The sequence below is a fragment of the Dama dama genome, chromosome 26, assembly GCF_033118175.1.
Source record: "Dama dama isolate Ldn47 chromosome 26, ASM3311817v1, whole genome shotgun sequence".
In the NCBI taxonomy this organism is placed as follows: Eukaryota; Metazoa; Chordata; class Mammalia; order Artiodactyla; family Cervidae; genus Dama; species Dama dama.
In genome coordinates, this window is record NC_083706.1 from 45,568,921 (window position 1) to 45,595,046 (window position 26,126).

Consider the following 26,126-nt stretch of genomic DNA (forward strand, 5'->3'; position numbering starts at 1 on the left):
TTCTATGTATATGCTAAATGTTCTGTAACTATAGACTAACACCCTGTGCTATTCTCTTTGCAGTCAAATACCCAACTTTAAATTGTTTTGATGACTGTTCAAAAGTGATTCCATTTGTTTTAATTTCTAATGAAGAAATAGAATTATTTTAATTCTAAAACGAAAGCTTTCAGGTGGATGTGTTTGTTAATTTGCATTGCCATGGTGAGCATCTGTTCCATGAAGAAAATATTTCAATATGATTTTTTAAATGAAATTTTAGATTCATTGCTTTTTATATAGCCTTTAGAGAAATTCTCCTTCTTCATTTCAAGCTTAATGCCTAGAGAGCAGTCTTCCTTGTAGATAAGATGTAGTAAAATGTAGTAAAAATGCTAGCCACTTTTCTTCTGCTGATTTATTTTGTCTCATCCATTAGGGCAGTATGCATCTCTACATCTTATTATTAGACCTGAAGTTCCATTTTCCAGGGTAAGCAGAGGGAGAGAAGTTGAAAACAGCTATTTTTGCATACATTTAATAATTTTTTTGTAACCAGAGTCCAAGGTGGCTAGGTTATATTTCTTTGCCCCTTTGTGATCAGTGGCTTATTTGTGCCACTTTTTTGGGGCAGGAGTACCATAAGACTTACAATTTGTAAAATGATACTGTAGGAAATCTGTCATTGAATTGAGGTTTTGTATTCTGCCCTTTGTTCACTTGCCTAGATGTAAGCAGAACCAGTTTGAGAATCAGAGGTAAATCAAAGGACATAAATTGCAGTGTGTTTCTTGAGTGAAAATAGTTGACTGGAGGAGGGCACGTGGATCAGAGTAGTATTACTGCGTCTCTAAACTATATGGATAATCTTGAATAAATCAGTTAACCTTTATGTGATTCAGCTTTTTTCCCCTCTTAACATCTTGTTTTCTCAAAACTTAAAGTACTGGTAAAGCACACTTTGAGATGAACAACTAGTGAATTGAAACTTAAGGTATGGGGTAAAATAATAGGTATGCTGTATGTTTCAGGTAAATCTAACTATAAGATCGAAATGTTGGTGCTAAGAAAATTTCATTGTTATAAAACTTTAAAAGGTTCAAATGTCTAAACATTGTGTCTTGAACTTTTTTGTGCATAAGAAGCTTGCACAAATTACTTAGGGATCTTGTTGAAATGCAGGTTCTGATTCCCTGAGGGTGGGTCATTTAGGCTCTGGTAAAACCAAAGCAGATCAGGCTCTGGTTAAAAGTTTCTCCTGAGAGTTGTTCTGTCTCCCAGTGGTGTCCGACTCTTTGTGACCTTATGGACTGCAGCACACCAGGCTTCCCTGAGAGCAGACCTTGTTAAGGCCTGAATGCTCTGGCTCTCTTGGAAAGGTTCCTTTTGCTCTCCTCTGTTGGAAGCATGCAGTCTTCACTTTGAGAATTCGTTGGCATCAGGTGTAACTGTGTCCTGAGACAGGCCTCTTTTCTTAACCTGCTGCTGTCGGCATCGTGTAGTGCTTTGTAAGGACAGCCACAGTTAATTCAGAGCATTAAAAATCCCTCACGACATTGGAGGCTTAGGAATTCTTGTGTTTTTGCTACTGATAGAACTTGAACAAACAGTTGAAAAACATGTCTGATTTTTTTAGTCTTAATTCTTCTCTCAAGTTTCTAGTTGGTAACGTAACCAAGTTTACCAAATACTGTTATTTTAAAGCTTTTCTACAACATTTAAATCATACATAACTTTTTCTTTTTTTTTGCCATTTTATGTGGCAGGCACATAAAAATACCTTGTCTTATCAGTGAAGGAAATTCGATACTGTAACATCATAATATGGTGTTTCTAAAGGCATTGTGAAAGAACTGTTCGTCTTTATAGCTTAACACTAAAACCCCTAACATTTTTGAAGCTTTGGAATCTTCACAGTAGGGAAGAAAGGACCGTTTATTGTGTTGTGTACTCATAATTCTTATGTGCTGTGAGTTTATAATCAATAATTTTTGTTATAAATCAGAGAAAAAGGTGTATTTGTTTTTTTAAAACTCACTACACTAATTGCTTTTATTATTTACCACTCAGTATTTAAAAACTCTTACCAGCAACTTAAGCAATTTTATTTAGCCTTACTCTCGAGATAGTCGTTTCTATAAAATAATACATTATATATGAGTTTATTTTGTCTGTTTTTCCAGCATTGAGGAATAAATGACTTTTAACAAGGAAATGTCTTGGCTTTTCATTAAATTTAAACAATTTTTTTTTTACTGGATGTATTATTTTCCTGGCTAAGTAGATAATTATTTGCATGTACAGTAGTCAAAGGAAAATAAGCCAGATATATGAACTGAGGGACAGATATGCTAGATTTGGGGGGAACATCAGTGAAAACTATTTCAGACTTCTAAAACAATAACTCAGCAGACAGTTTTGAACCTTTGGTTGGTTAAACCTAAATCTTTAATGTCCACACATCAACATTACTGCCCTTTTATTAAATATTTCAAGTACTAAACAACCAGAACCTTGCAATAGATACTTACAAATCGGTGCTATCGGTCTCTTCATTTTCTCAATAATGATCTTAAGAAGAAGGGATTTGAAGGAACAAATGATGGATCTAGTCTTTTTGCAGAATGAAGTCACTCATTGTCTTGACTGAAAATACTGTTGAGAAACATGTATCTGTGTGTTGGAGGTGGATTGAAGATCCTTTGCTCACTGGTTCTTGGGTCTAAGAAATTTTTCAAGAATGCAGTTTTGATTTAGTGCTATATATGATTTTTATAAAATGACTCTGGATGAAATACTTACCTAATTACACTTAAAATTTGAACCAGCTTCTAGCAGCCATAATTTCATTTTAGTTAGTATGTGTTTGGGAGACAGGTTTTCTCCTGCTTCTGGATATGGGAAAAATGGAAGCCGTGAACCTGATGGTGAAGGATTCTTCACTGTGCTTATTATTAAGGTCCCAGGAGACTTTCATAGTCTTCAGATTATAAGAAGAAGAAGAAAACTGATGAGTAAAGTAGCTAAAACATGTTTTCATAGGACAGATTTTTAGAATCATAATGGTAGTGTCTTATCTTTCATACAGGTTTGCATTTGAGAAAAGTTTTAGAACTTCAGGCTCATTGTGTTTAGAATGTTGTAATCTAAAACAAAACAAAACAAAACAAAAAAGAATGTTGTAATCTGCCATTTGATTCCTTCTTTTATTAGTATAGAGATCCTTTTGCTGTGTGTTTTTCATTTGAAGTCTAAGGCTTGTTGGCAGTACTTTTTTTTTTACCAGAGCCTTTCTTTTTTGAACTCACTGCTTGAATTAAAAAATCATTAAACAATTTTTTTTTTTTTTTTAATTTTAACCACACCTTTTGTTTTTTATTGTTCAAGCCAGTTACACAGGGCTATTTTGGAGCTTAGGTGATTGGCAGTTGAACTGAATATGTAGAGTAGCCAAAGTAGAGTCTTTCAAATGCCATTCCAGAGACAGATGGTGTGGAGTGGTCAACCTCTGAATGTTCATCACCTCAGCGTGAGCAGTGTGTTTGTCTTTTTATAAGATTTATGGTGACATTTGTCTGTTGAGAATTTTAACCTTCTCATTTGCTTCCTTTCCCACTCTTCTTTTTTCATCAGTGTAAACCAGAGTATAAGGTACCTGGACTTTATGTTATTGACTCTATTGTACGACAATCTCGACATCAGTTTGGTCAAGAAAAGGATGTGTTTGCACCCAGATTTAGTAATAACATCATTAGCACTTTCCAGAATTTATACCGTTGCCCCGGAGATGACAAGGTATGCTGCCTTTTTTTTTAAGTCGGTGCAGTAATTACTGTTTTGATCTTAATAAGACTTTACATTATCATAATTTATCATTTTATCATTTATTTGTTATCCTGAATTTGAATAGTTATTGCACTTTCCATGTTTCTTTTTGTTATTAGACTTTTCCAAAACAGAATGAAAGATATAGTTGATTTTGCTACTTTTTAATTTATTAAAGCCATTGGTATTAAAGAAACTGGCTCTAATAAGCATTTGTAATTATCTTAAAATCGTATTTATTTACATGCACAATCAGTTCGTAATTTTGGTTATTTGACATGAGCTGATATTTACCTACTTGTTTGTCTGCGGAAAACAAATTTACCCAGTAATTAGACAGTACCTGCATATGAGAGCTCCTTTGTTGGCAGCGTTCTCCTAGTGCTGGGGACCAAGTAGTTAGGGGGTTGTGTTTCTTGGATGCTGACTTGGAAATGTAGTGTCCTTGTTCTGACAGAATTGATGGAGTGTTGATTTTGTAGGAAAAATAAGAACAGGTGAAGACTTACTCTAAAGAAGAGCAACCATACTTAAAAGCTCACCACAAATCTTTTACCTCCTCTCAAGTACAACAAGATTAGGTAGTTTTTATTTTTAATAACTGTTAAATAGTCTTGAATCAGAAAAAAGTGTTGTTTTAGTGGATAAATATGGAGAAAATGTATTATTGTGTCATTAGTTGTAAACTGTTCTTGGATATGCCTCTTGAGACAGATTTTTTTTCCTTCTAATTAACCTTGGTACGTTGATGATTCTTTGCAGGCAGAAAGAACGCTTCCAGTTTTAATGTGATCCATCATAATTGAGTCTTAAATACCTTAGAATGCCACCTAAAATAACTCATTTGAAATTTTATATAAACATTTTTGAAGTAACTTAAACACTTTGATTTAGGAATTTCACTAGTTTGGATTTAGATTTATGTCAGTTACAATGAACAAGTCAGTCTTGAGTTTGTAGACTTCATAATAATAATATTTGTCATTTATAATGAAATTTAGTATATAGGGATTTTTTTTTTTATAACCACAGTAGGAAAGATTGTACTGATACTGTAATCTCAGTGCATGAACTCCATTAAGTGTCCCAGAATTATTTTAATCCATCCTTCCTATCCACGGCCCGAGGAGCCTCTATGATATGACTGTTCTAAAGTTTCGAAAGCAAAAAAATAAAAATAATCATTTTTCTTTTTCCTCTAGAGTAAAATAGTGAGAGTATTAAACTTATGGCAGAAGAATAATGTATTTAAGAGTGAGATTATTCAGCCTCTTCTGGATATGGCAGCAGGGATTCCTCCTCCAGTTGTCACACCTGTTCTGGCCAGTACTACTGCTGCTATGAGCAATACCCCAGGTATGTTGCTTTGAGAGATTTTCTGAGTGTTCTACTCATGCATTTCAGGCGATTATTCATATATGAAATATTTTGACAGTGTAGGAGAATTTGTTTTGCTTTAGGTAAATGAAAGGAAGTCTAATTTGAAGGAAAAATAAAATCAGAAATTATGTTTGTGTTTCATTCTTTTAAAAAAAATTAAAAAGCTAAGCTTTTAAAGTTCCTAGAAACATACATAATCAGCTTGGGACTTTGGTATGTCAGTTAAATTTTCCCTGATTTAGACTGTAATCTTTTAAACTTGCTTATATATTAACCTGATATTCATAGTGAGCTAAGTGTACTTAATATATAAAGAGAACCCTGAAAAAATTTATTTAATGGATCTAAGAATGAGTAATAATCTCAAAATCATGGAGGTTTTTTTGAGGTATTTAAATGACGTTTGAATTATTTTTTTTTTAACCATAGTCTAAGAATTATATTTGTTAACATTTTGATATATGTTTATTTTGGGGTATGTACATATACATTTTAGAACAATAATTTTATGTACACTTTCATAATTTTTCATCAGAGATTGAATATTTCCTTATGTTATTGAATTTTCTTCTTTAGTAAGGTACTTAATGATTTCCGAGTATTGTAGGCTCCTTTAAAATAGTAGCTTAGTTAATTGAGAATAAGTATGAAAAGCTCTTTTTGTTGTTGCCGTTTTGTTTGATGAACCTAATTCTGTAATGGCTTTTAAAGATGAAGACAATAAAACTATATAAATTTGTACATATTTTATAAAAGTGACAGAACAAATCTCTCTAATTTTCCACATCTTATTTATTTACTTACATATTTATTGGCGATGGGTTTGATGTCTTTCTAAAAGGAACTCCTGTGACACCTGTTACTCCAGCCAATGTGGTCCAAGGTTTACCTGATCCGTGGGTGTCTCAGATAACAAATACAGATACACTTGCAGCAGTAGCTCAGATCTTACAAAGTCCTCAAGGCCAACAGGTGAGCAGCTTTTTTTGTTATGTCAACATGATTTAGAACTCATTGTTTTCCTAATGCATTGTTTCATTATGTACTACCGGAAGAGTGTTTTTCTTTGATTTTTTAAAAATGACCACACTACATATAATACTTTGTAACTTGCTTTTTTAAATTTAATAATGCATCATGTACATTTTTATCATTGAAGATTATTTTACAAATAATTTATTCTACACCAAAATAATTGATTTAGCACATAGCTTTGCCAAGCATTATTAGGTGCTATTGTTAATCCAGTACTGAGACTGGGAAGCCTTCTGCCTTGGAGAAGATACCTTTCTGTCTTAGGGGAGACAGACAATAAAGAGGTATGAAACATTTGGATAGAGATACATGACTTAAAGGGACTTCCCAGGTGGCGCTAGCAGTAAGGAACCTGCCTGGAGATGTAAGAGACATGGGTCTGATCCCTGGGTTGGGAAGAGCCCCTGGAATAGGAAATGCAACCCACTCCAGTGTTCTTGCCTGGAGAATCACATGGACAGAGGAGCCTGGCAGGCTGCGGTCCATAGGGTTGCACAGTCGGACACTACTGAATCGACTTAGCACGTATGACATAAAACAGGGCAGATCTTTAGAGTGACTAGGTTTGGAGGAATGGATCAGAGTTAGGGTAGCCAAGAGAAAGCATCTTTGACAAAGTGACATTTGAAGAACCTGTTACGGCAGATACGAGATTGTCTTTCCTTAGAATCTGTGGGTTTTTTTGTTTGTTTGTTTTAAGCTTATCCTTTAAAACCAGATTAATTATGATCTATACAGTAAAACTCCCCGAGCTGTCCTTCCCACATGTTCACACATTTCAGCCTCCTGTCTTTGTTTAAATGCTAGCTCAGTAAGGCCTTCAGGCAGCTATTTAAAACTGCACATGCTGCCTTTCGTCTGCCCTGCTCCCGGTGTCGCCTGCCTTCTTCTCTTCCTTGTCTGTCTCCTCCTTTATTGTCTGTCTCACCTGATATCTCATGTGATTTCCTCATTTGTTTCATTCACTGACTCCATGGAATGTATACTGTACAAGGGCAAGGAGTTTTTCTGTTTTGCTCACTGCTGTATTTTCAGTGTCTAGGTTATAACAGGTATTCAGTATATTTTGTGAAACGAATGACTGATGTATAGAGGCATAACAATGTTGGGGTGTAGAGACGAGATCTTAGAATTGGGTTTTCTAGAAGATAAGATAGTCTACGTTTGTAAGTTACTGATCGTGACGTTGAAGTGGTAAACCTGTGTGTGGGACCTGGGCTGAGAAGTGGAGGATTCATGTCCTAAGCAGTGAGGAGTTGCCAGAGGTTTTTATGTTGAAGTCACATGATCTGAAGAGTACTTGAATGAATGGGAAAAAAGAGAAATCTAGAGATAAGGAGTGTATTTGTTGGTGAAATCTAGAGATAAGGAGTATATTTGTTGGTAACAGTGGTAATAGAAAGGCAGTAATACATATGTGAAAAATAGTACAGTTGTGGACTCTTTAAAAAGACAATCTTAAAAACAGTGGAACCAGTTCATTTATTTAGTCTTAGATTGGATCCTGTTTCTACTTTTTGGGGACAGTTGTGAAGCCAAATTGAATATTAAATTAAATTGTAGAATTTACTAACTTTCTGTGATTATGATATTTTGTAAAGAATCCATAAAGCAAATGTAATTTTAAAAGGTATCTATTAAAAGCTACTTTGGGCAGGAGAATCGGTATTCCAGAAGAATAGTACAAAGAGTCAAGAAGACACAGTAATCCAAGTTATGAAGTCGGAGTAGAGGAAGAAGTAGGACGCTGCAGACTTTGAACCTGGGTCACCAGAAGGATAACAGTACTGTAGGGGCGTGGGGAGAGGTGGTGAGGCAGGTGTCTGAAGGCGCATTTAAAACGTGTGGAGACGTATCTTTCCTTCCTTCTTCCTCCCTGTAATACCCACTTCTTTCAGTTATCCGTCCTGTCTGTCTGGGAGCTTCAGTGCAGCCTCTCAACTACCATGTGTTTTTGTGCTTTCTTTCCTGTCACACTAGTAGTTTGTAGTAAATGTTTATTGATAGGTGAGGACTGGTTTGTTTTCCAATGTTGCTATTTGGGATAGGCATGGAATTATTGCACTTACTGTCATCTTGCATATTTTTATCTTCTCTCACTGTAAATTGAACTTTACTTAAAGAATACAAATGTCTTGTTTAGCAGTAGCTTTGCTATTTTTATTTTTCTATTCCAAACTGATAATTTTCAGGTTTAACTTCGGTTTTTTACATCTTAAGTAGGAAAGTAATTATTTCTGGGACATATGTAGGGCTTCTTAACTGAGGTATCTTTAGGATTTTACTATTATTTCTATTTTTTAAGAGAGAAGGTGAATAGAAGGGGGACAGGGGTTGCTTTCAACTCTTGTTGACCCTATTCATCTTTAATTTCCTTAGTTTTAGACTTCTCCAAAGGAAAGATTCCTTATATTCTTTGCTCCTTTCAGGAGTGTGTTATCAGATGGTAAATCTGAATGATAGCAAAAGCAGTTGTTGTAAATGCTTGTCCTTTTACAGAGATTGAGTTCATTGAAGAAGGGAATGAAAAGCTTAGTGAAAAAATTAGTCTGCTTGTGATGAGTTTTTATTGTGTTGTTTGTCATGGTATGGTCATTTTATTTTGTTTAAAGTTCCTTGACTTTCCAGAAATAAGACAAACCTATTTAGAACTGTTACATATGGCACACACACAAAAATCTTATTTAAAAAATGAATTGTTTTGAGTCAGTGTATATTTTTTCTTGGTCTCCAGACTGTAGAATGATAAATTTTATGGACTAAAAGTTTTAGATGAGCATTCTTATGGGTAAAGCCCAACACCCGTTTGTAACAATGTTCTTTTCTCTCCCGCACCCCCCTGCAGCTTCAGCAGCTAATACAGACCCTACAGATACAGCAGCAGAAGCCTCAGCCCTCCATCCTCCAAGCCCTGGACGCGGGTCTTGTCGTCCAGCTGCAGGCTCTCACGGCACAGCTTACAGCAGCAGCCGCAGCAGCCAACACCCTCAATCCCCTAGAACAGGGGGTGTCTTTTAACAAGGTAGAAATTAGGATAACAGATCTGTTCTATGTGAAGAACTGAATTTTCTATACTATCATGTAGATTGCAATTATGTAAATTACAGTTTACCCTAGAACTGTTTTATGTTTTAACATCCATTGTACTCTGTAAGGGTTTTCCTGGTGGCTTAGATGGTAAAGAACCCACCTGCAATCTGGGAGACCTGGGTTCAATCCCTGGGGGTTGGGAAGATCCCCTGGAGAAGAAAATGGCAACCCACTCCAGTATTCTTACCTGGAGAATCGCCATGGGCAGAGGAGCCTGGCGGGGTATAGTCCGTGGGGTTGGAAAGAGTCAGTCGGACACGACTGAGTGACTCAGCGCTGTATAATGGGCTTCCCGGATGGCGCTAGTGGTAAAGAACCTGCCTGCCAATGCAGGCGACATAAGAGATGCGGGTTCAGTCCCTGAATTGGGAAGATCCCCTGGAGGAGGGCATGGCAACCACTCGAGTATTCTTGCCTGGATAATCCCATGGATAGAGGAGCCTGGCGGGCTACAGTCAGACATGACTTAAGCGACTTGGCACACCCACATATACTGTTTAAGAAATAAATTTTACAGAAGATTCAAATTTATGAAAGAAATTTATGTAATTTTATAAATCCACTTGAAACATTTATTTTCTTTTGACTAAAGAAAACTGGTCAGTAAAATTGTATATTCACTGTTTAGACAAATGATTATTTTTGAGCTAATTTTTGTGGATGTTACAAATGAATTAATTATTGTGTCTGGCCTGTAATTTTAACCTGCTAAAATTAAAATTGTAAAGTATGTGAAAGTTCAAAGGAAAGCTCCTTTACAAGTTGTCACTATACTATAATATGATGAATTGAGATATAACTATAAAGAAGAGCGTTTTCAAGTTGAAAATCATGGGTGTTTAACTTGTACGATATCCTCAGTGTTCTGGCTGATTATGGGAATATTATCCCTTGGAAATGTTAATGTATATTCTTTTTATTTCTGCTGTTATTTTCATAGAAATATAAATATTGATTTGCTAGATTATGTTGCTTAGGCTTGTTTAGCCCACAGCTTTCAAAAAGCCTTTAGACTGATCATGTAAAGGACAGTGGAACGTTCTGAGAGAACTGTGCTGGTGATAGAGCTGTGATTATAGTTCTGTAGGTTATAGTTATAGATTTTTTTTTTTATACAACTGTTTTACTCTTGACAAGCCACTTAATTATTTAAATACTAATCTTCTTGTCTATAAAGTATTGGTAATTATCCTATGTGTCATGATTGTTCTGCTTCATAAGACAACGTCTGTCAGAATTCTTGGAAGAGAAGTAAAGGTCCACTCAAAATGTTTTTTATAGTATAACAATAAGCAGTAAAATTATATGAAATAACAGTATGTAACAATAAAATTACATGAAAGGAATAGTTGCATTTTAAATGATAGAGATAAATTAATGGCATGTCATTGATCTTCAGAATAGCATTTGTAACTTGTATTTGTGTAACGTACTTTTAAATTTGTCTCTTTCTCTCCCTCTTGTTTTTTTTTTCCCACTTAGAAGTTGATGGATAGGTTTGATTTTGGGGAAGATTCTGAGCATAGTGAAGAACCCAAAAAGGAGATTCCAGCTTCTCAACTGTAAGAGTTGTTGTGTTTTTCTTCATAAACCATAATTTTTCCTGTTATCTGTGTAAACATCACCGTCCGAGCTGCTCAGTAGCCTTCAGTGCTGTCTCAGCCCTCGGCTCTCACAGAGGGAGGTGGGGGAGATGCTGCTTGTTGCCACTCTGTATTGTTTGGACTCTAAGAACTTTGCAGACAGTTGGGATATATAAAAATTCCTTACTGGAAAATTGATAAGTGTTGACAAATTTGGTTGTAATGTTTGCTGTTGATATATTAAGCTTTAGGTTATTTAGCTCAGTTGAAATAGTAGGAGAAGGAAGTTTGCTTCTAGAGTCAGTGGCTGCTTCTAGGAAGTACATAGTAAATTCTGGGAATATATCAGACTAATTAGAAGTAAGGAACAGGGTTGTAGGGATTTTGTTTGTTAAAGAAATAGATTGTGAGTTTTTATTTAAATCAGTGATTCCCCTACTTCCTCACCCCAAACAATTGTGCAGAGCCTTGGGTTCTGTGAGGGTTCAGGAGAGGACCAGTGGGAAGGAGGGTGTTGGAGAGGAAGGTGAAAGGTGGGAGAATACGAAAGGGATGATGAGTGGGGAAAGCCTCTGGATGTCTTATTTCAGCAGTTATTAGTTTTCTGTGTTGTGATAATATATTAAAATATATAATATATATAAATGCAGTTATATGCTTATGATAAAGAGATTCTACGTGAAAAATTAAGAACTAATGTTTTAAGACTACAAAGCATTACAGTGTCCCGAGCAATGTAAGAATCTCCTGTAACAGTCCTGATAGGTTTTTTATCCGTTGTTTTAATGCCTTCTGTGACGTAGAGTTAAGTAGTTGTTAATACGGTTTGATCTGTTGTTACTGAATCCTACACGACTTGCTTTCTACACACTGATCCATTTTGCTTTCTGAAGCAAGGAAGCAAATTTGCTCCATAATCTGTTGAGACATAGTCATTCAGTATTTGAAGATAGGTATCATTCTTCCCCTTAGGTTTATTTGCTCCAGATGAAGTACACTTTTTTCCAACTGTTTCAAGACTTCTCACCATCCTGATTGCCCCTTTTGGGGTGCCCTCTTTTCTGTTCATGTCTTGCCTTGTGGCACCCAGAATTCCAGGTGTATTCCAGGTGTGAATTTCCCAGAGCATAATTAAATGATTATTTCCTCTTATCGAAACACTGTTTCTGTTAACATGCCTAATAATGTGAAAGCAGATTAGTTTTTTTTTAAGTGTATGATCAGTTTTGATTATAGATTGCACATATACTGATTGATGGAACATCTTTCCCATTGTGTCATGGTTTATAAGTATTTCATTAAGATTTTCTTAAAATGCTCTAATGTAAAAAAGTACTAATTTATAGACAGTAATAGCAGATTTTCATCAGAGTATGTCTAACATGTAATCCATCTATTGAAACTATTGAAGAGTATATTTCTATTTCAACATATTAATGTTCTGAGTTACTCTATTTTCTGTGTTAATATTAAAAGTAAACACTGAAAAAAATAAAAGTAAACACTGTAGTAGAGTAAATTCCATTTGTTGGCATTTTGGGGTGTTTTTTAATATTCTGTTACTTTCATATTATCTTTATTGGATTTTAAAATACATTTACACTTGTTTTTCCTTGTAGTTCTCATGTTTCGGAATCTGTGAACAACTCCATCTTTCATCAGATAGCAGAACAACTGCAGCAGCAAAATCTTGAACATCTCAGACAGCAGCTCCTGGAACAGCAACAGCCTCAAAAGGTTTATAACCCCATCTTGTGGTCCTCATTGTTACTGCTGTCTGCAGTCTGTCACTTGGTGATTTGTCTTCAGCTGGTTCATCTTCAGACTAGGAAGATGAGTCTTTTCAGGGCCTTTACCGGTTTTGTTTGTTCTGTTTTTTTTTTTTTTTGGTAATCTCGAAATGTGTTCTGGCAGCTTATATATCTGTTGAGAAATTGTAGAAATTATTTTCAGTATACTGTAAGGAATTAGAGGACAGAAGACATGGTGTTTCAGTATTATAGTGTGAAACTTTTCTTTCCTCTCAGTTCCCTGTCAAGCAAGATCATGGTGATTTTGCTATTGTTGATGATGATGATGACAAAGTAGGTTGCTATCTTTAATTAGATTGTTGGTATGTGGCAAGAGCTTTATTAGGCATGATTACAGTTAATGCTTATCAGATAGTTTCTTTACAGTTCATTTTTATCTTTCATTTGATCCTTTTCTTTAAAAAGGTATAGTTTCTTTGACCACATCTTTTATATGCTGAGATACAGATATTTTGAGTCTCATTTACACTGTAGGAAATTGAAGCTTAGTGAAATTAAGCATCCACTGTTAAAGTGCACTGCTATTATGAAATACCATCCATCTTAAGACTGACCATTATTTTATATATACCCAAGAATTTTTAAATACTTCTAAAGTATATGTAGGCTTCCCAGGTTGCACAGTGGTAAAGAGTCCGCCTGCCAATGCAGGAGACATAAGAAATGGAGGTTCAATCTCTGAGTCAGGAAGATTTCACTGCTCCAGAATTCTTGCCTGCAAAATTCCATGGACAGAGAAGCATGGCAGGCTACAGTCCATGGGGTTGCAAAGAGTCAAACAGAACTGAGCAAGTGAACACACACACACACACAAATTACATGTAACATTCCATGTAGTTTTAAGAATCTTCTAAATTTCAGGCATGATGAAATGTAAAATTGTACCTTAGAAGGAAAAAAATATGTCAAATTGTTGTGAAGCTAAGGTTAAATCCATTGAAAAGCCTGATTTTGCTCTATTTGAGAAATAGTTACGGATGTAAAACTGTCTACATTATGAGTTTCTGGGAATCTCATAACTTCTTCTAATCAAATCTTTTTGGCGCTAATGAATTTAGTACAATACCACAAATGTTTTTAAAGTATGAGCATTGTTGTATCTAATGATACATTCAGAGAACCGAGAAGCATCTTGCCTCAAGTAAGCTCTTCTCTAGTAGAGTATATATATCTGTATGGTTACAAGGCAGAAGCATGGTTTTTGTAATAGAGGTATAAGTGAAGGATTATGGGAATATGGAAGAAGGAAGATTACTTTAGTTTTGATAGCAAACGTTAGACACTATTAGGGTCTGATGTTGTCCTTTCAATGCAAATGGTAATGGATTTTGTTGATACGTGTATGTTGGAACTTATACCTGGAATCATGAGAATGAAATTCCTTACCTTGTTTTGAAGAAATAATTCTGATAAAAGTAGGTGCATTATTTTATGCCAGGAAAATAAAATATATCTGCTTGAGAATTTAGGAACTTGAGGACAAAGGAGAATAAAAAACATTTGAATATTATTTAAAAACACAAGTTGTGACTCAAGGAAAGGAAATAGATTGTCAGTGATATAAGAAACTTCAGAGCTGTTACAGAGCCAAGAGGTAGTAGTAATGGAAGTTTATCTAAGCAGATTTACTCACCTATAAATGTGACACTGTTGAATTTCCTTAGTTCTAACTTCATTTCAAAAGTTTTAGCAGAAGCAATAAAATGAAGGTTTAGCAGAAAAAGAAAAAAAGAATTCTTGTCTTAGTTGATTGCTTTATACATCATCTCCACAATTTTAGAAGGTATAGTAATAGGATCTCTTTGAAAGGAGGAGATGTTCTTAAAAGCTTCCTTATTCAAAAATGGCAGTGAAGAAAAAAAGTAACTTTTCTAAGGCGTAAGATGAATAGTGTTTAAAACCTCTCACAAATTTAAAATTGAAGAGTAAATATCAACAGAGCAACAGTTAAATTCTTTCAGTTGTGTAATTGACTCTATCAAACCAGTTACGTTTTTAAGATGAAGTGTTTTTATTTAAATATGTTTTTATTTAAGATGGGGTGGAATATGCAGAAAAATTGAGTGTTTCTATTCACCGCTGAGCTCAGCGTGGCTACCTAAGTTATCATAGTGTCTTAGAGTAAAGAGGAGGATTAGGATTGCTAGTGCTGCTCTATTTCTTGGAGCCCTGACCATACTTGGGTAAGGGTTTGAGGTCTTTTGTCTAATGATGGAAAGCTGGTGGAAAATGGGAGAACTTTCTGAAAATGGTTGAATCATGAGGAACTAACAATCATGTCATAAAAGAAATGATTTCTGTTGTTTTGAGTAAGTTGGAGTTGTGGTTTTGATAACTGTCTTAGCAGATATCCAAAAGATGTCAGATAACTCAGAATGAGATGCTCATGATGAGAGTGATAAGACTAATAAAAGAACTTTAAACAGAGTGTTAGAAATAAAAAAATTATAGAAGATTCAGTCACTTAATAATAAAGAGCTATCAGTGGGATATCAGCAGTATGTAACTTACTTTGCTTCAGTAGTTTTTTATTGTTGTTATTTGGCCGTTAAGTCTTGTCCAACACTTAGTGACCCCATGGTCTACAGCACACCAGGCTTCCCTGTCCTTCAGTGTCTCCCAGAGTTTGCTGAGATTCGTGTCAGTTGAGTCAGTGATATTATCTAACCATCCTATCCTCTGTCGCCTGCTTCTCCTCTTGCTCTCAGTCTTTCCCAGCATCAGGGTCTTTTCCAGTGAGTTGACTCTTCGCATCAGGTGGCCGTAGTATTGGAACTTCAGGTTCAGCATCAGTCCTTCCAGTGAATGTTCAGGGTTGATTTCCTTTAGGATTGACTATGCAAGGGACTTTCAAGAATGTTCTCCAGCACCACAGTTTGAAAGCATCCATTCTTCGGCTCTCTGGTTTTTTTATGGTCCAACTGTCAAATCCATACATGACTACTGGAAAAAGCCTAGCTTTGACTAGACGGACCTTTGTCAGCCAAGTGATGTGTCTGTTCTTTAATACGCTGTCTAGGGTTGTCATAGTTTTTCCTCTGGGGAGCAGGTGTCTTCATTTTGTGGCTACAGTCACCATCTGCAGTAATTTTGGAGCCCTGGAAAATAAAAATCTGTCACTGTTTCTACTTTTTCTCCCATCTATTGGCTGTAGTGATGGGACCAGATTCTATGATCTTAGTTTTTTCAATGTTGAATTTTAAGCCAGCTTTTTCACTCTGTTCTTTCACCTTCATCAAGAACCTCTTTAGCTCCTCTTCACTTTCTGTTATAAGGGTGGTATCATCTGCATATCTGAAGTTACTGATATTTCTCCCAGAAATCTTGATTCCAGCTTGTGTTTCATCCAGCATTTTGCATGATATACTCGGCATATAAGTTAAATAAGCAGGGTGACAGTATACCTCCTTGATGTACTCCTTTTTCAACTTTGAACAAGTTCGGTGTTCCATGTCTGGTTCTAAGCTGTTGCTTTTTGACCTGCATACAGGTTTCTCAGGAGACAGATAAGGTGGTCTAGTATTCCCATATAAGAATTTCCCACAGTTTGTTGTAATCTACATAGTCAAAAGCTTTAGCATAGTCAGTGAGGCAGTACATGGTTGGGTTTTTTTTTTTTGCTTTTTCTGTGATCCAATTCTTATTTATACCTTCTTGAAATATAGTGCAGTACTTTTTGTGATGCAGTAAAACCGAAGGAAGGTTTATTTCACAGTTGAATCACCCTTCTCAACAATTCCCCACTTTTTAAATTATTATTTTACGTTTTTTTTCACAGTTGGGAATAATTGATGAGTAATAGTGGAATAATTCTTAGGATGATGAAATAGCAAAATGTTTCAACATACAGGAGAAAAACACCTCTAAGGTCCCATAACATAGCTTAGACCTTAGATGTAGTTAAGGGTCCAGTCCACCTAATGCTAATTGCAAGATCATAAAGTAAATTGTAGTTTAATTTTATCATAATTTTTAAATACAGTTTTATTTTTTTCCTATCCTGGAGCTTCCTTGCTGCTTGGACTTTTCTCTAGTTGGGATGAGCTAGCTTCTTATTGCAGCAGCTTCCTTTGTTGCGGAGCATAGGCTCTAGGACATGTGAGCTTCAGTAGTTGGCAGCACATGGGCTCAGAAGCTGCGACTCCCCGGCTCTAGAACACAGGCTAAATAGTTGTGGCTCACGGGCTTAGTTGCTCTGTGGCATGTGGAATCTTCCTAGATCAGGGATCCAACCTGTGTCTCCTGCATTGACAGGTGGATTCTTAGCACTGAGCCACCTGGTAAGCCCTGTAGTTGAATTTTAAAAGTAAATTAAAAAAAAGTAAATTTTCTCTTTGTTCTTCATAAGAACTCCAAGAAAAAAATAAAGAACCACATGAACCACAGCCTTTTCAAATAGGTAAAACTGCTCAAAAAGAACCTCAGAATCTAACATTGGTTGCAGTGGATTCTGCTGGTTATACCAACCAGACTATTAGGCAAAAAATCAGAGATGAAAGACAGAGGTGAGGTGGTTGGTAGATGGGATGCTCCAGGTGGGTGGTGAGCTGAGAAATACATGATGTGAAGGATGTAGCAGTACTGAAGTAGGGCCAAACAGTAAGGCTCGGGATAAAATGGACTATTATCTTGCTGTGTTGTTAAGGGTTTTATTTTTATTGTACCACTTTGAAAGCATTAGCTGGGACTGTGCTTAAAACACACTTTGTTTTTTGTTTTTTATTTATTTATTTATTTATTCAGTGGGTTTTGTCATACAATTGATATGAATACATGTATTCCCAATCCCGATCCCCCCTCCCACCTCCCTCTCCACCCGATTCCTCTGGGTCTTCCCAGTGCACCAGGCCCGAGCACTTGTCTCATGCATCCCACCTGGGCTGGTGATCTGTTTCACCATAGATAATATACATGCTGTTCTTTTGAAAGATCCCACCCTCACCTTCTCCCACAGAGTTCAAAAGTCTGTTCTGTACTTCTGTGTCTCTTTTTCTGTTTTGCATATAGGGTTGTCGTTACCATCTTTCTAAATTCCATATATATGTGTTAGTATGCTGTAATGTTCTTTATCTTTCTGGCTTACTTCACTCTGTGTAATGGGCTCCAGTTTCATCCATCTCATTAGAACTGGTTCAAATGAATTCTTTTTAACGGCTGAGTAATATTCCATGGTGTATATGTACCACAGCTTCCTTATCCATTCATCTGCTGATGGGCATCTAGGTTGCTTCCATGTCCTGGCTATTATAAACAGTGCTGTGATGAACATTGGGGTACATGTGTCTCTTTCAGATCTGGTTTCCTCCGTGTGTATGCCCAGAAGTGGGATTGCTGGGTCATATGGCAGTTCTATTTCCAGTTTTTTAGGAAATCTCCACACTGTTCTCCATAGTGGCTGTACTAGTTTGCATTCCCACCGACAGTGTAAGAGGGTTCCCTTTTCTCCACACCCTCTCCAGCATTTATTGCTTGTAGACTTTTGGATAGCAGCCATCCTGACTGGCGTGTAATGGTACCTCATTGTGGTTTTGATTTGCATTTCTCTAATAATGAGTGATGTTGAGCATCTTTTCATGTGTTTGTTAGCCATCTGTATGTCTTCTTTGGAGAAATGTCTGTTTAGTTCTTTGGCCCATTTTTTGATTGGGTCGTTTATTTTTCTGGAATTGAGCTTCAAGAGTTGCTTGTATATTTTTGAGATTAATCCTTTGTCTGTTTCTTCATTTGCTATTATTTTCTCCCAATCTGAGGGCTGTCTTTTCACCTTGCTTATAGTTTCCTTTGTTGTGCAAAAGCTTTTAAGTTCCATTAGGTCCCATTTGTTTAGTTTTGCTTTTATTTCCAATATTCTGGGAGGTGGGTCATAGAGGATCTTGCTGTGGTTTATGTCAGAGAGTTAAAACACACTTTGATTTGTTCTCAAAAGTATACTTATTTACCAGCTTTTGGTCAATTGTGTGCAATAAAGCAGGCATTTACTTAACAAGATTTTTAGCTTTAATTTATTTCTAAACCTTGAAAATGTTACTTGTCTTTGGGGAGCCTGTTCCTTCATAAATTAATACATTGGAATGGTTCTTCTATGCTTTTATTGACTCAGTTTTTCCCTCCCAGTCAGGTTGTCCTCCGAGATTCAAACACTTCCCCCAGGCCCGCCAGTGCGAGGGTTTCCCGGTGTCTGGAAACGTCCTCTATTAAGACTCCCTTCCCGGGACGGATCTCCGTCCTTAGCTCTTTTGTCTCACTTTTCATCTTTTATATTTTGTCCTACCTCCTTTAGAAGACAATGGGCTGCTTTTCTGGGTGCCTGATGACCTCAGCTAGCGATCAGAAGTTGTTTTGTGAAGTTTGCTCTGCGTTCAGTTATTCTTTTGATGAATTTGTAGGAGAGAAAGTGGTCTCCCCGTCCTACTCCTCCGCCATCTTGGCTCCTCCCTCCTGACTCAGTTTTTCTACTGTTTGCTTTTCTTTCAGTTTAAATGTCGTTAGAATAAGAGTAATTAAAAAAATTTTTTTTAATTGAGATACAATTGACATAACATTGTGTGAGTTTAAGGTGTACAGCATATTGATTTGATATGATTATATATTGAGATATGAGTACCTCTATTTGTTAGCTAACACCTCTATCATGTCAAATAATTAACTTCTTTTTTGTGGTGAGAACAATTAAGATTTAGTCTCTTAGCAACTTTGAAATTTATAATACAGTATTCTCTATAATCACCGTAGTGTATTCCTTTTGCACACAGAGACATATTCACAGCGAGAGTAGCTTTGTTCTTAGTCATAGATTTGTAGGAAGGGAACGGTAGTTTGAGTTACTCTTTTCTGTTAATTATGATATTCAGTAGTTCCCAACTTGAGTACCACCAGGGACTCTTTTTATTCGTCTTTAGCACCTGTGAGATCATGTTTTAGGATGTTTAATTAGGGAGTCATTTTTTTTCATAATAATCAGTTTCTCAGTTTTAGTTGACATCATAGTATTATGCAGTTGCTAAGCAAGTTCACACAGATTAGCATCACACAAGCAGAGTCCCTGTATCAAGTTGCTGTAATTGTCCCAGGTTTGGGGAGAGGTTTAAATTTGGTTCTTTCCTATAGTTAGGCTTCATTGCCTAACTTTTGTTTAGTCTTTCTGAAATGTTTTACATATCTGAGTACTTCGGAGTATTGTTTTGTGAATTCGTAGAGGTGGAGGTTGAAAAAGACCCAATTTCTAAACTGATTTTACTGGATCAGTGATTTTGATATTCAGGTTTGAGCTTTCCTTTTGCTTGTGTATATATAGTGGGTGACTTAATTCTTTATATATCACTCATGATACAGTCCCTTTATTCGTGATAGTTTATCTTTTCCACAATGAAAACTTTTGTTTAGAGACTTTCTTAATCTTATCAGTCTCTTCTAATGTTACAGTATCCCCCTTTATGGGGGTATTCTACGCTTTGAAGTAAACTTGGATTTATACGAAAGTGCCATTTTAGATCATTAAAGATGTAACAGGATCCTTTTGATATTGGGTTTCTTTTTAAAAATTTGATTATGATGTTCGCCTGTAAATTTTCATTTATAATATTATTCATTATTTCCCAATGCTTGCGTGTTTGTGCACATTCTCAACAGGCAACTCCTCAGGATAGTCAGGAAGGAACATTTGGGTCAGAGCATTCTGCATCACCATCACAAGGGAGCAGTCAGCAGCATTTCCTTGAACCTGAAGCAAATTTGGATGATTCCATAGATATTCAGCAACAGGTAAAAAGTAAATGTTTTCCTGGGTCATAAAGTTATAAAATTGATTTCAGAAAAAAATCTTAAAATATGGTAATATTTTTTATTTTATCTAAAATAATATAAACCTGAATGTTTTTTCCTCCATGTTAAGCTGTGCGTTGTAGCCATTTTACTATTAGGCATTAATGTTACTATGGTGAATATTTTGGAATGCAGAAATGGTCAGTAAACACTGAATCTCAACCAGGCATTTTGTTTGTGTTCCTTTGACTTTTAAGGATATGGATATAGATGAAGTGCAAGATGCAGTGGAAGAGGAGATCTTTGAACAGGAAGCAAAGAAAGTGGCTGTTCGTTCAAGATCAAGAACACACTCCCGATCTCGTTCAAGGTTCTGCAGTACTACTTAAAAATAGCTGTGTGCAAACTTTTAAAATGTTGGCCTTTTTTTTTTTTTTTTGCATCCTTTGTTTCTTTGCATCAAGGTAAAAGAAAATGTTTCTCTCAATATGTTTGAGAGGAAAAAAAATGTTACTCTTAATATGTTTGAGAGTAACATATTGTCTCATGAGAAAGTAACTCAGAACTTCAAAAACAGAAAGTTTTGCTTTGTTTTTAGTTGGTCATGTCTGTGGCTTTTTATTTGAATTATTTACATGAGTCACAGCAATATCGTGAGACTTGGATTTGGGGTTATATATGGTTGCAGTTAATAATATTATGTTGATAGTCAGCTTAGGACATAATTGTCCCTGAACAACAGTTAAATCACACAATAGAGGAATAGTATTAGAAGTTCCATTTTTTTTTTTTTTTTTTTACATTCTGTTTCCTCTCGTAATACCAAAAATGATTATGAAAATCAAACTATAAAAATTGTTTTTATTAACAGTAAGCATATCGGACTCTCAAAAAACATATCCTAGAAATGGTTTTCTCTGTGGGCTTAGCCATGTTAAGGCTCATTAATGTACATGCTCAGTCAAATTTGAGTTAAGATGCATTATTCTTAACTTGGTAAATTTTCTTGTTTTGGTTTTGAACAGTCTTAAATATATGTTATCTTTGCTATAAACTGTCTTACAACTTAAAGTCATTAATCTGTAACATTTTTGTGATGTGTTTTTGGCACATGAATGCCCCAGGAAGCCTGAACAGTAAATGCTGGAAGAGGGGCAGTATCTTTGATGGCTTTTTCAGTCGTTTCTTGTGTGTTTTAAGAACTTCCTTGTATTTACTTGGACGTTTTAGGAATTTATTTTCAAGAATTTCCTTGCAAGTGAGAGCCTGTCAGTTCTTCTTTCTCTAAACTTCTCTCCAGGGAATTACAGTGCTAGTCCTGAAAACGTCTTTGTCTTAGCAAATTCTTTGTCTTTGCAACACAGGAGTATTTTGAATAGAGTTCAGTGGCATATGATTTGACAGGAAAAAAGAAACAGTATTTCAGTATCACATTATGTTGTCAAGTCAAGTACCATGAGATTTTAGAAGGTGAAAACCTATAAACAGAAATGTTTAGTGGTCTACTATTGAACCACTGTTTCCTAATTTTAAGAATGTAATATCTTTGTCACCTAAAGAATCTTGTTTTCTTCCGTCTTTCATCCCTGTTCTTGACTCTTGTTTGTAAATTAGACACTAAGAGAAAGTAAGACCCTCACTACACTCTCTTTCTCTTCTTCCTTGTATCACCTAGACTCAATAAGAATCACTGCAGACAAACATTGTGTCTAATGTGGACCTAAGCAGTATAGCAGTATAGAGATTTAAGTGCATGTTTGATACTTTAAGTTGTCATTAGTAAAATAAGGGTTTTTGTGTGTTTTTTTTTTTTTTTTGTAGATCACCAAGAAAACGAAGGTCTAGGTCACGATCTGGTTCTCGAAAGCGTAAGCACAGAAAGCGATCACGCTCCCGCTCTAGAGAAAGAAAAAGGAAATCATCACGTTCATACTCAAGTGAAAGGAGAGCCAGAGAGAGGGAGAAAGAGCGACAGAAGAAGGGATTACCTCCAATTAGATCTAAAACATTAAGTGGTAAGTGATGTACTTTATAAGCTTTGGTTTCAGTAACATTGAGAAAATAGTTACCTGCTGTTAATACACAATCTCTCAACCTGATTTTTCAGAATGAGAAGTTGAAAACTGGTTTGGTTTTTGTAATGTGATAGAGGAGAAAGAAAAGTAACAGGTTTCTACTCAAATACTGAAGTCAATGAGGGTTGACTTTTTTTTTAATACTAGTTTAAAAATATGACTTGACTAATGATTTACAAAGTAGAATAGGCCTTGTATCTATAATATTTCACTGACACCATGATTTCCATATGTAGTGTCCTAACCAGTTTTGAACACCGGGTCTATAGGAGTAATTATTATGGGAAGCATGCCAATTTAAAGCTAATTATAAACTTGACCAGTACTGAAAGAGAGAGTTCTGTTGTAAAAACTTTCCCTCCTTTACGTAAGTTAATCTGTAATGTATGATTAGACCGAACTTGGTGGTAGTGGGGTTTGCTTTGGGAGAAACCTCCAGGAGCGTTGACTTGAGAGGCGTGTGAAGTGCAGGGAAACAAGGCCTACTTAGTGCGGGGTTTTGCCCGCACGATGCTTAGTCGGTTATGACTTTCAGGGTGAACGAACAGGTTGCAGATGGGTGAGGTACATAAAATGGAGCAAATTGTCCTTCTTTGCCAAGAGCTGAACACTGATCAGGTTGTCTGATTTCTGAAGATCTCCAAATAAATTCTTTCGGCCACGGAGATAGATGGGTAACTGGTACAGCTTACCTTGCTGAAGCATCCGGCATGTAATTAAAGGTGACAGCATCTTCTTACTACATTTTAGCAATCTGAACCAGCCTTGGCTGTCTTTCCAGAATCTTACCTGATTATGAGAACCAGTAGTAAATGAATGTTGGTGCTCTCCTAACCCTGATTTAAACATGGGGGTTGGGATCATGAGCTGAGGAATGCAGATTACCTATAGAAGCTAGGCAGCAAAGGTAGGAAACAGATTTGCTTTGAGGGCCTCTAGGAGGGCAACTTGTTGACTGATTTTAGATCACCAGAGGTGTAGAAAACTACCTTTTTGTGTTTTAAGGTACTGATTTTGTGGTGTCTTGTTACAGTAACAAAAGAAAACTAATACATTGCCCTTTGAGACTTTGGTTGAATGGACAGGTGAGCTGCACGAGACCCAGAACAAACAGCAGGGAGAGAACAATTTCCAGGGATCTGTTAACTGAATGAGTCCCAAAGCTGTCATAGGTCTGGAAGACATTCATGTTCTGACCAGCCAGAGTAGAGAGGCCTGATTGAAATCCACATTTGGTAAATACCTTGCAATGGTCATATTTTAATGTGGGGCTGAATTAGCTTTAGAGTAAAACAGTAACCCAAAAGCTGGAGACATTTTTTTAAAATAACATTGACACAAATCCAAATATAATAAAACTCTGCAAATATATCAGCTGTAAGTATTTTTAAAGTAAATGTTTTCAGGGAAAGGAGATATTTCTGATGGCATGAACAGTGCAGCCAAAAATAAGCCAGATGTGTCTCATGTGTAGCATTTATTTATTAAAGGGAAGTGGCTTCTGGCTTTTAGTATCCCTAGGTCTTTCATGGTAACAAATTGAGTTCTGAATCAGCCTTTTCCTTTTTGTATTTTTTTTTTTTTTATATAGTTATTCTTTTCTTAAGGGTAAGATACTATTTTCAGATTTAACTGTTCATTCCAGCACACAAAGATACTTAAAAGGTTCCCAAATAGGATTGCAGTGAAAAGTGATTTTGAAACTTTGTTGCACATTAGGATCACCTACAGAATTTTTAAACTACCCCAATTTCCAATCTTCTGTACCACTTACCTGGGAATCTTTTAGAGTGTGTCTCAGGTATCCACCAGTGTGTGATGTCAAGCTTGAGAAGATGTGATAATCCAGGATGTTGTCTTGGCATAGATGTGAATGGGTACCTGGCATTTTAGTTGATTTTAAACATAACAAATAAAAATATCAGTTAATAAGTATTTAAAATATGCTATCTTGAATTTTAACTTATTACTGTTACTAGTGCTTTTCGTTAGCTGCTTGAAAGAAGTAACTTACCTATGTGATTTAGGTCATTTGTCTCTTTGTCTTGGCAGTATGCAGTACCACTCTGTGGGTTGGTCAGGTGGACAAGAAGGCGACACAGCAAGATCTAACCAACCTGTTTGAAGAGTTTGGACAGATTGAGTCCATTAATGTAAGTTTCAGTTCTTACATATGATAGTGTAAGTTTCGGAAAAAATATAGGGAGTTTTCAGTCACTTTGTATCTGCCCTCAATCACATTTTTGTGAGGATTATTTGGCTCTGATCATTTTTGTGTTTGTTCTCCTGCTATCTCCTTAATTAATTTTTCTTTTTTTAATGGAATTCTTACAGAATATTTTTAGGGGCCTTACTGCAGTGTGGTAGTACTAAAAACATCAAATGAGTCATCAGGAACCATATGTATGATCTGGTTTAATTCTTTTTTTCCCTTTTTTAATGAAAATGGAGAAACTGAGTTAGAGTTGTCATTATTTGCACCTGAGCATGTCGGTGATGGTGGAGACACAGCTGAACGGGAGGTCTCAGTCTCCTTCCTCCCCTTGCCCACCTCGCCCTCTCAGCAAACTCCGGGGCAAGAAAGCCCATGCGACCTGAGCACAGTTCCCTGACTCCTCTGTGATTCTTTCTGTGCACCCAGCCCCCTTCTTTCAATGTTTTCTTCTTCCTGAAGGGCTAATGTTTCTCCTTGGAGCTAAAACTAAGCCATGAAATGTTTTGTAGTCATTTGTTTGAGGAGACTTTAACCCTGATTTTATTCACTGTTACTATACTTTAATGACTTTTGGATATATTTCATCACTATTTACCAGGAAATTGACTGGTTTTTCCTTTCTAGTCTTAGAGTCCTTACAGTCTCAACATTCCTTATATGGCCAAATTTGACTCTTTGGTATTAATAACAGCAGTGTTTGTTTAAATTGAATTTGACCATTTTGTATTTTACTTTAAATGGGGTGTGCCCTCATTGGAGCCTCACAGGAAGCTGGTTAATAAGTAATTTATATATTGTTACTTTGCCAGAGAGGAACCTAAATGATTTCACTGAGTTACATGGATAGTAAATAACTGATTCGTTAATAAATAATTGGTTGAGTGTTTCAACTTAGGTATTTCAGATTCCTCTTTTGATACCATAAAAGGTTTGAAGGCTTCTCTTTTTGTCTTTTTAAATTTCAACCTGTCAGAACTTAAGTAATCTTTCAGAGTGTGTAATCATGTAACCTCTGAAATTTTTTTCTGATTTTGCACTACGTTTCAACTAGTGGTTCTCAGCTCTAGCTGCATATCAGACATGGGCTGACAGTTGAAAAAACATGGATGCCCATGATCAGTATCTTTGGATTCTTATCAAAGTACCATAATTACACAGGTGAATTTGATGCAAAACCAGGAATCATTGCTCCGAACAGATCCTGAATCCAAGTAGCGTTTTGTATTTCACATTGCATATGACATGTCTAGTCTTTCTTGTACCACAGTCATTTGGACATCAGTTTGTCTCCCTCTTCTTCTGTCTTACCTTATAATAGTGTATTATTTACAAGTAATAGGCATTAAGTTATTTTGTGAAGTGAAGTGTACTA

At 36.0% G+C, this 26,126-nt stretch overlaps 1 protein-coding gene across 6 annotated transcripts in view; it reads left to right on the forward strand.

Moving 5' to 3' along the window:
• The window catches only part of SCAF8 (SR-related CTD associated factor 8), a 210,148-nt gene that overhangs the window by 46,055 nt on the left and 137,967 nt on the right, over positions 1–26,126 (forward strand). For all 6 annotated transcript variants that reach the window (XR_009690682.1, XR_009690683.1, XR_009690684.1 and 3 more), the window contains 10 exons: positions 3,613–3,774; positions 5,007–5,160; positions 6,026–6,156; positions 9,065–9,241; positions 10,792–10,871; positions 12,512–12,629; positions 20,333–20,464; positions 20,722–20,834; positions 22,286–22,479; positions 24,592–24,692. Coding sequence is in view for 3 of the 6 variants with exons in the window: in XM_061130258.1 (XP_060986241.1) it covers positions 3,613–3,774; positions 5,007–5,160; positions 6,026–6,156; positions 9,065–9,241; positions 10,792–10,871; positions 12,512–12,629; positions 20,333–20,464; positions 20,722–20,834; positions 22,286–22,479; positions 24,592–24,692 (1,362 nt within the window). In the remaining 3 variants the exon portion in view is untranslated. The remainder of the gene's footprint in view (positions 1–3,612; positions 3,775–5,006; positions 5,161–6,025; positions 6,157–9,064; positions 9,242–10,791; positions 10,872–12,511; positions 12,630–20,332; positions 20,465–20,721; positions 20,835–22,285; positions 22,480–24,591; positions 24,693–26,126) is intronic.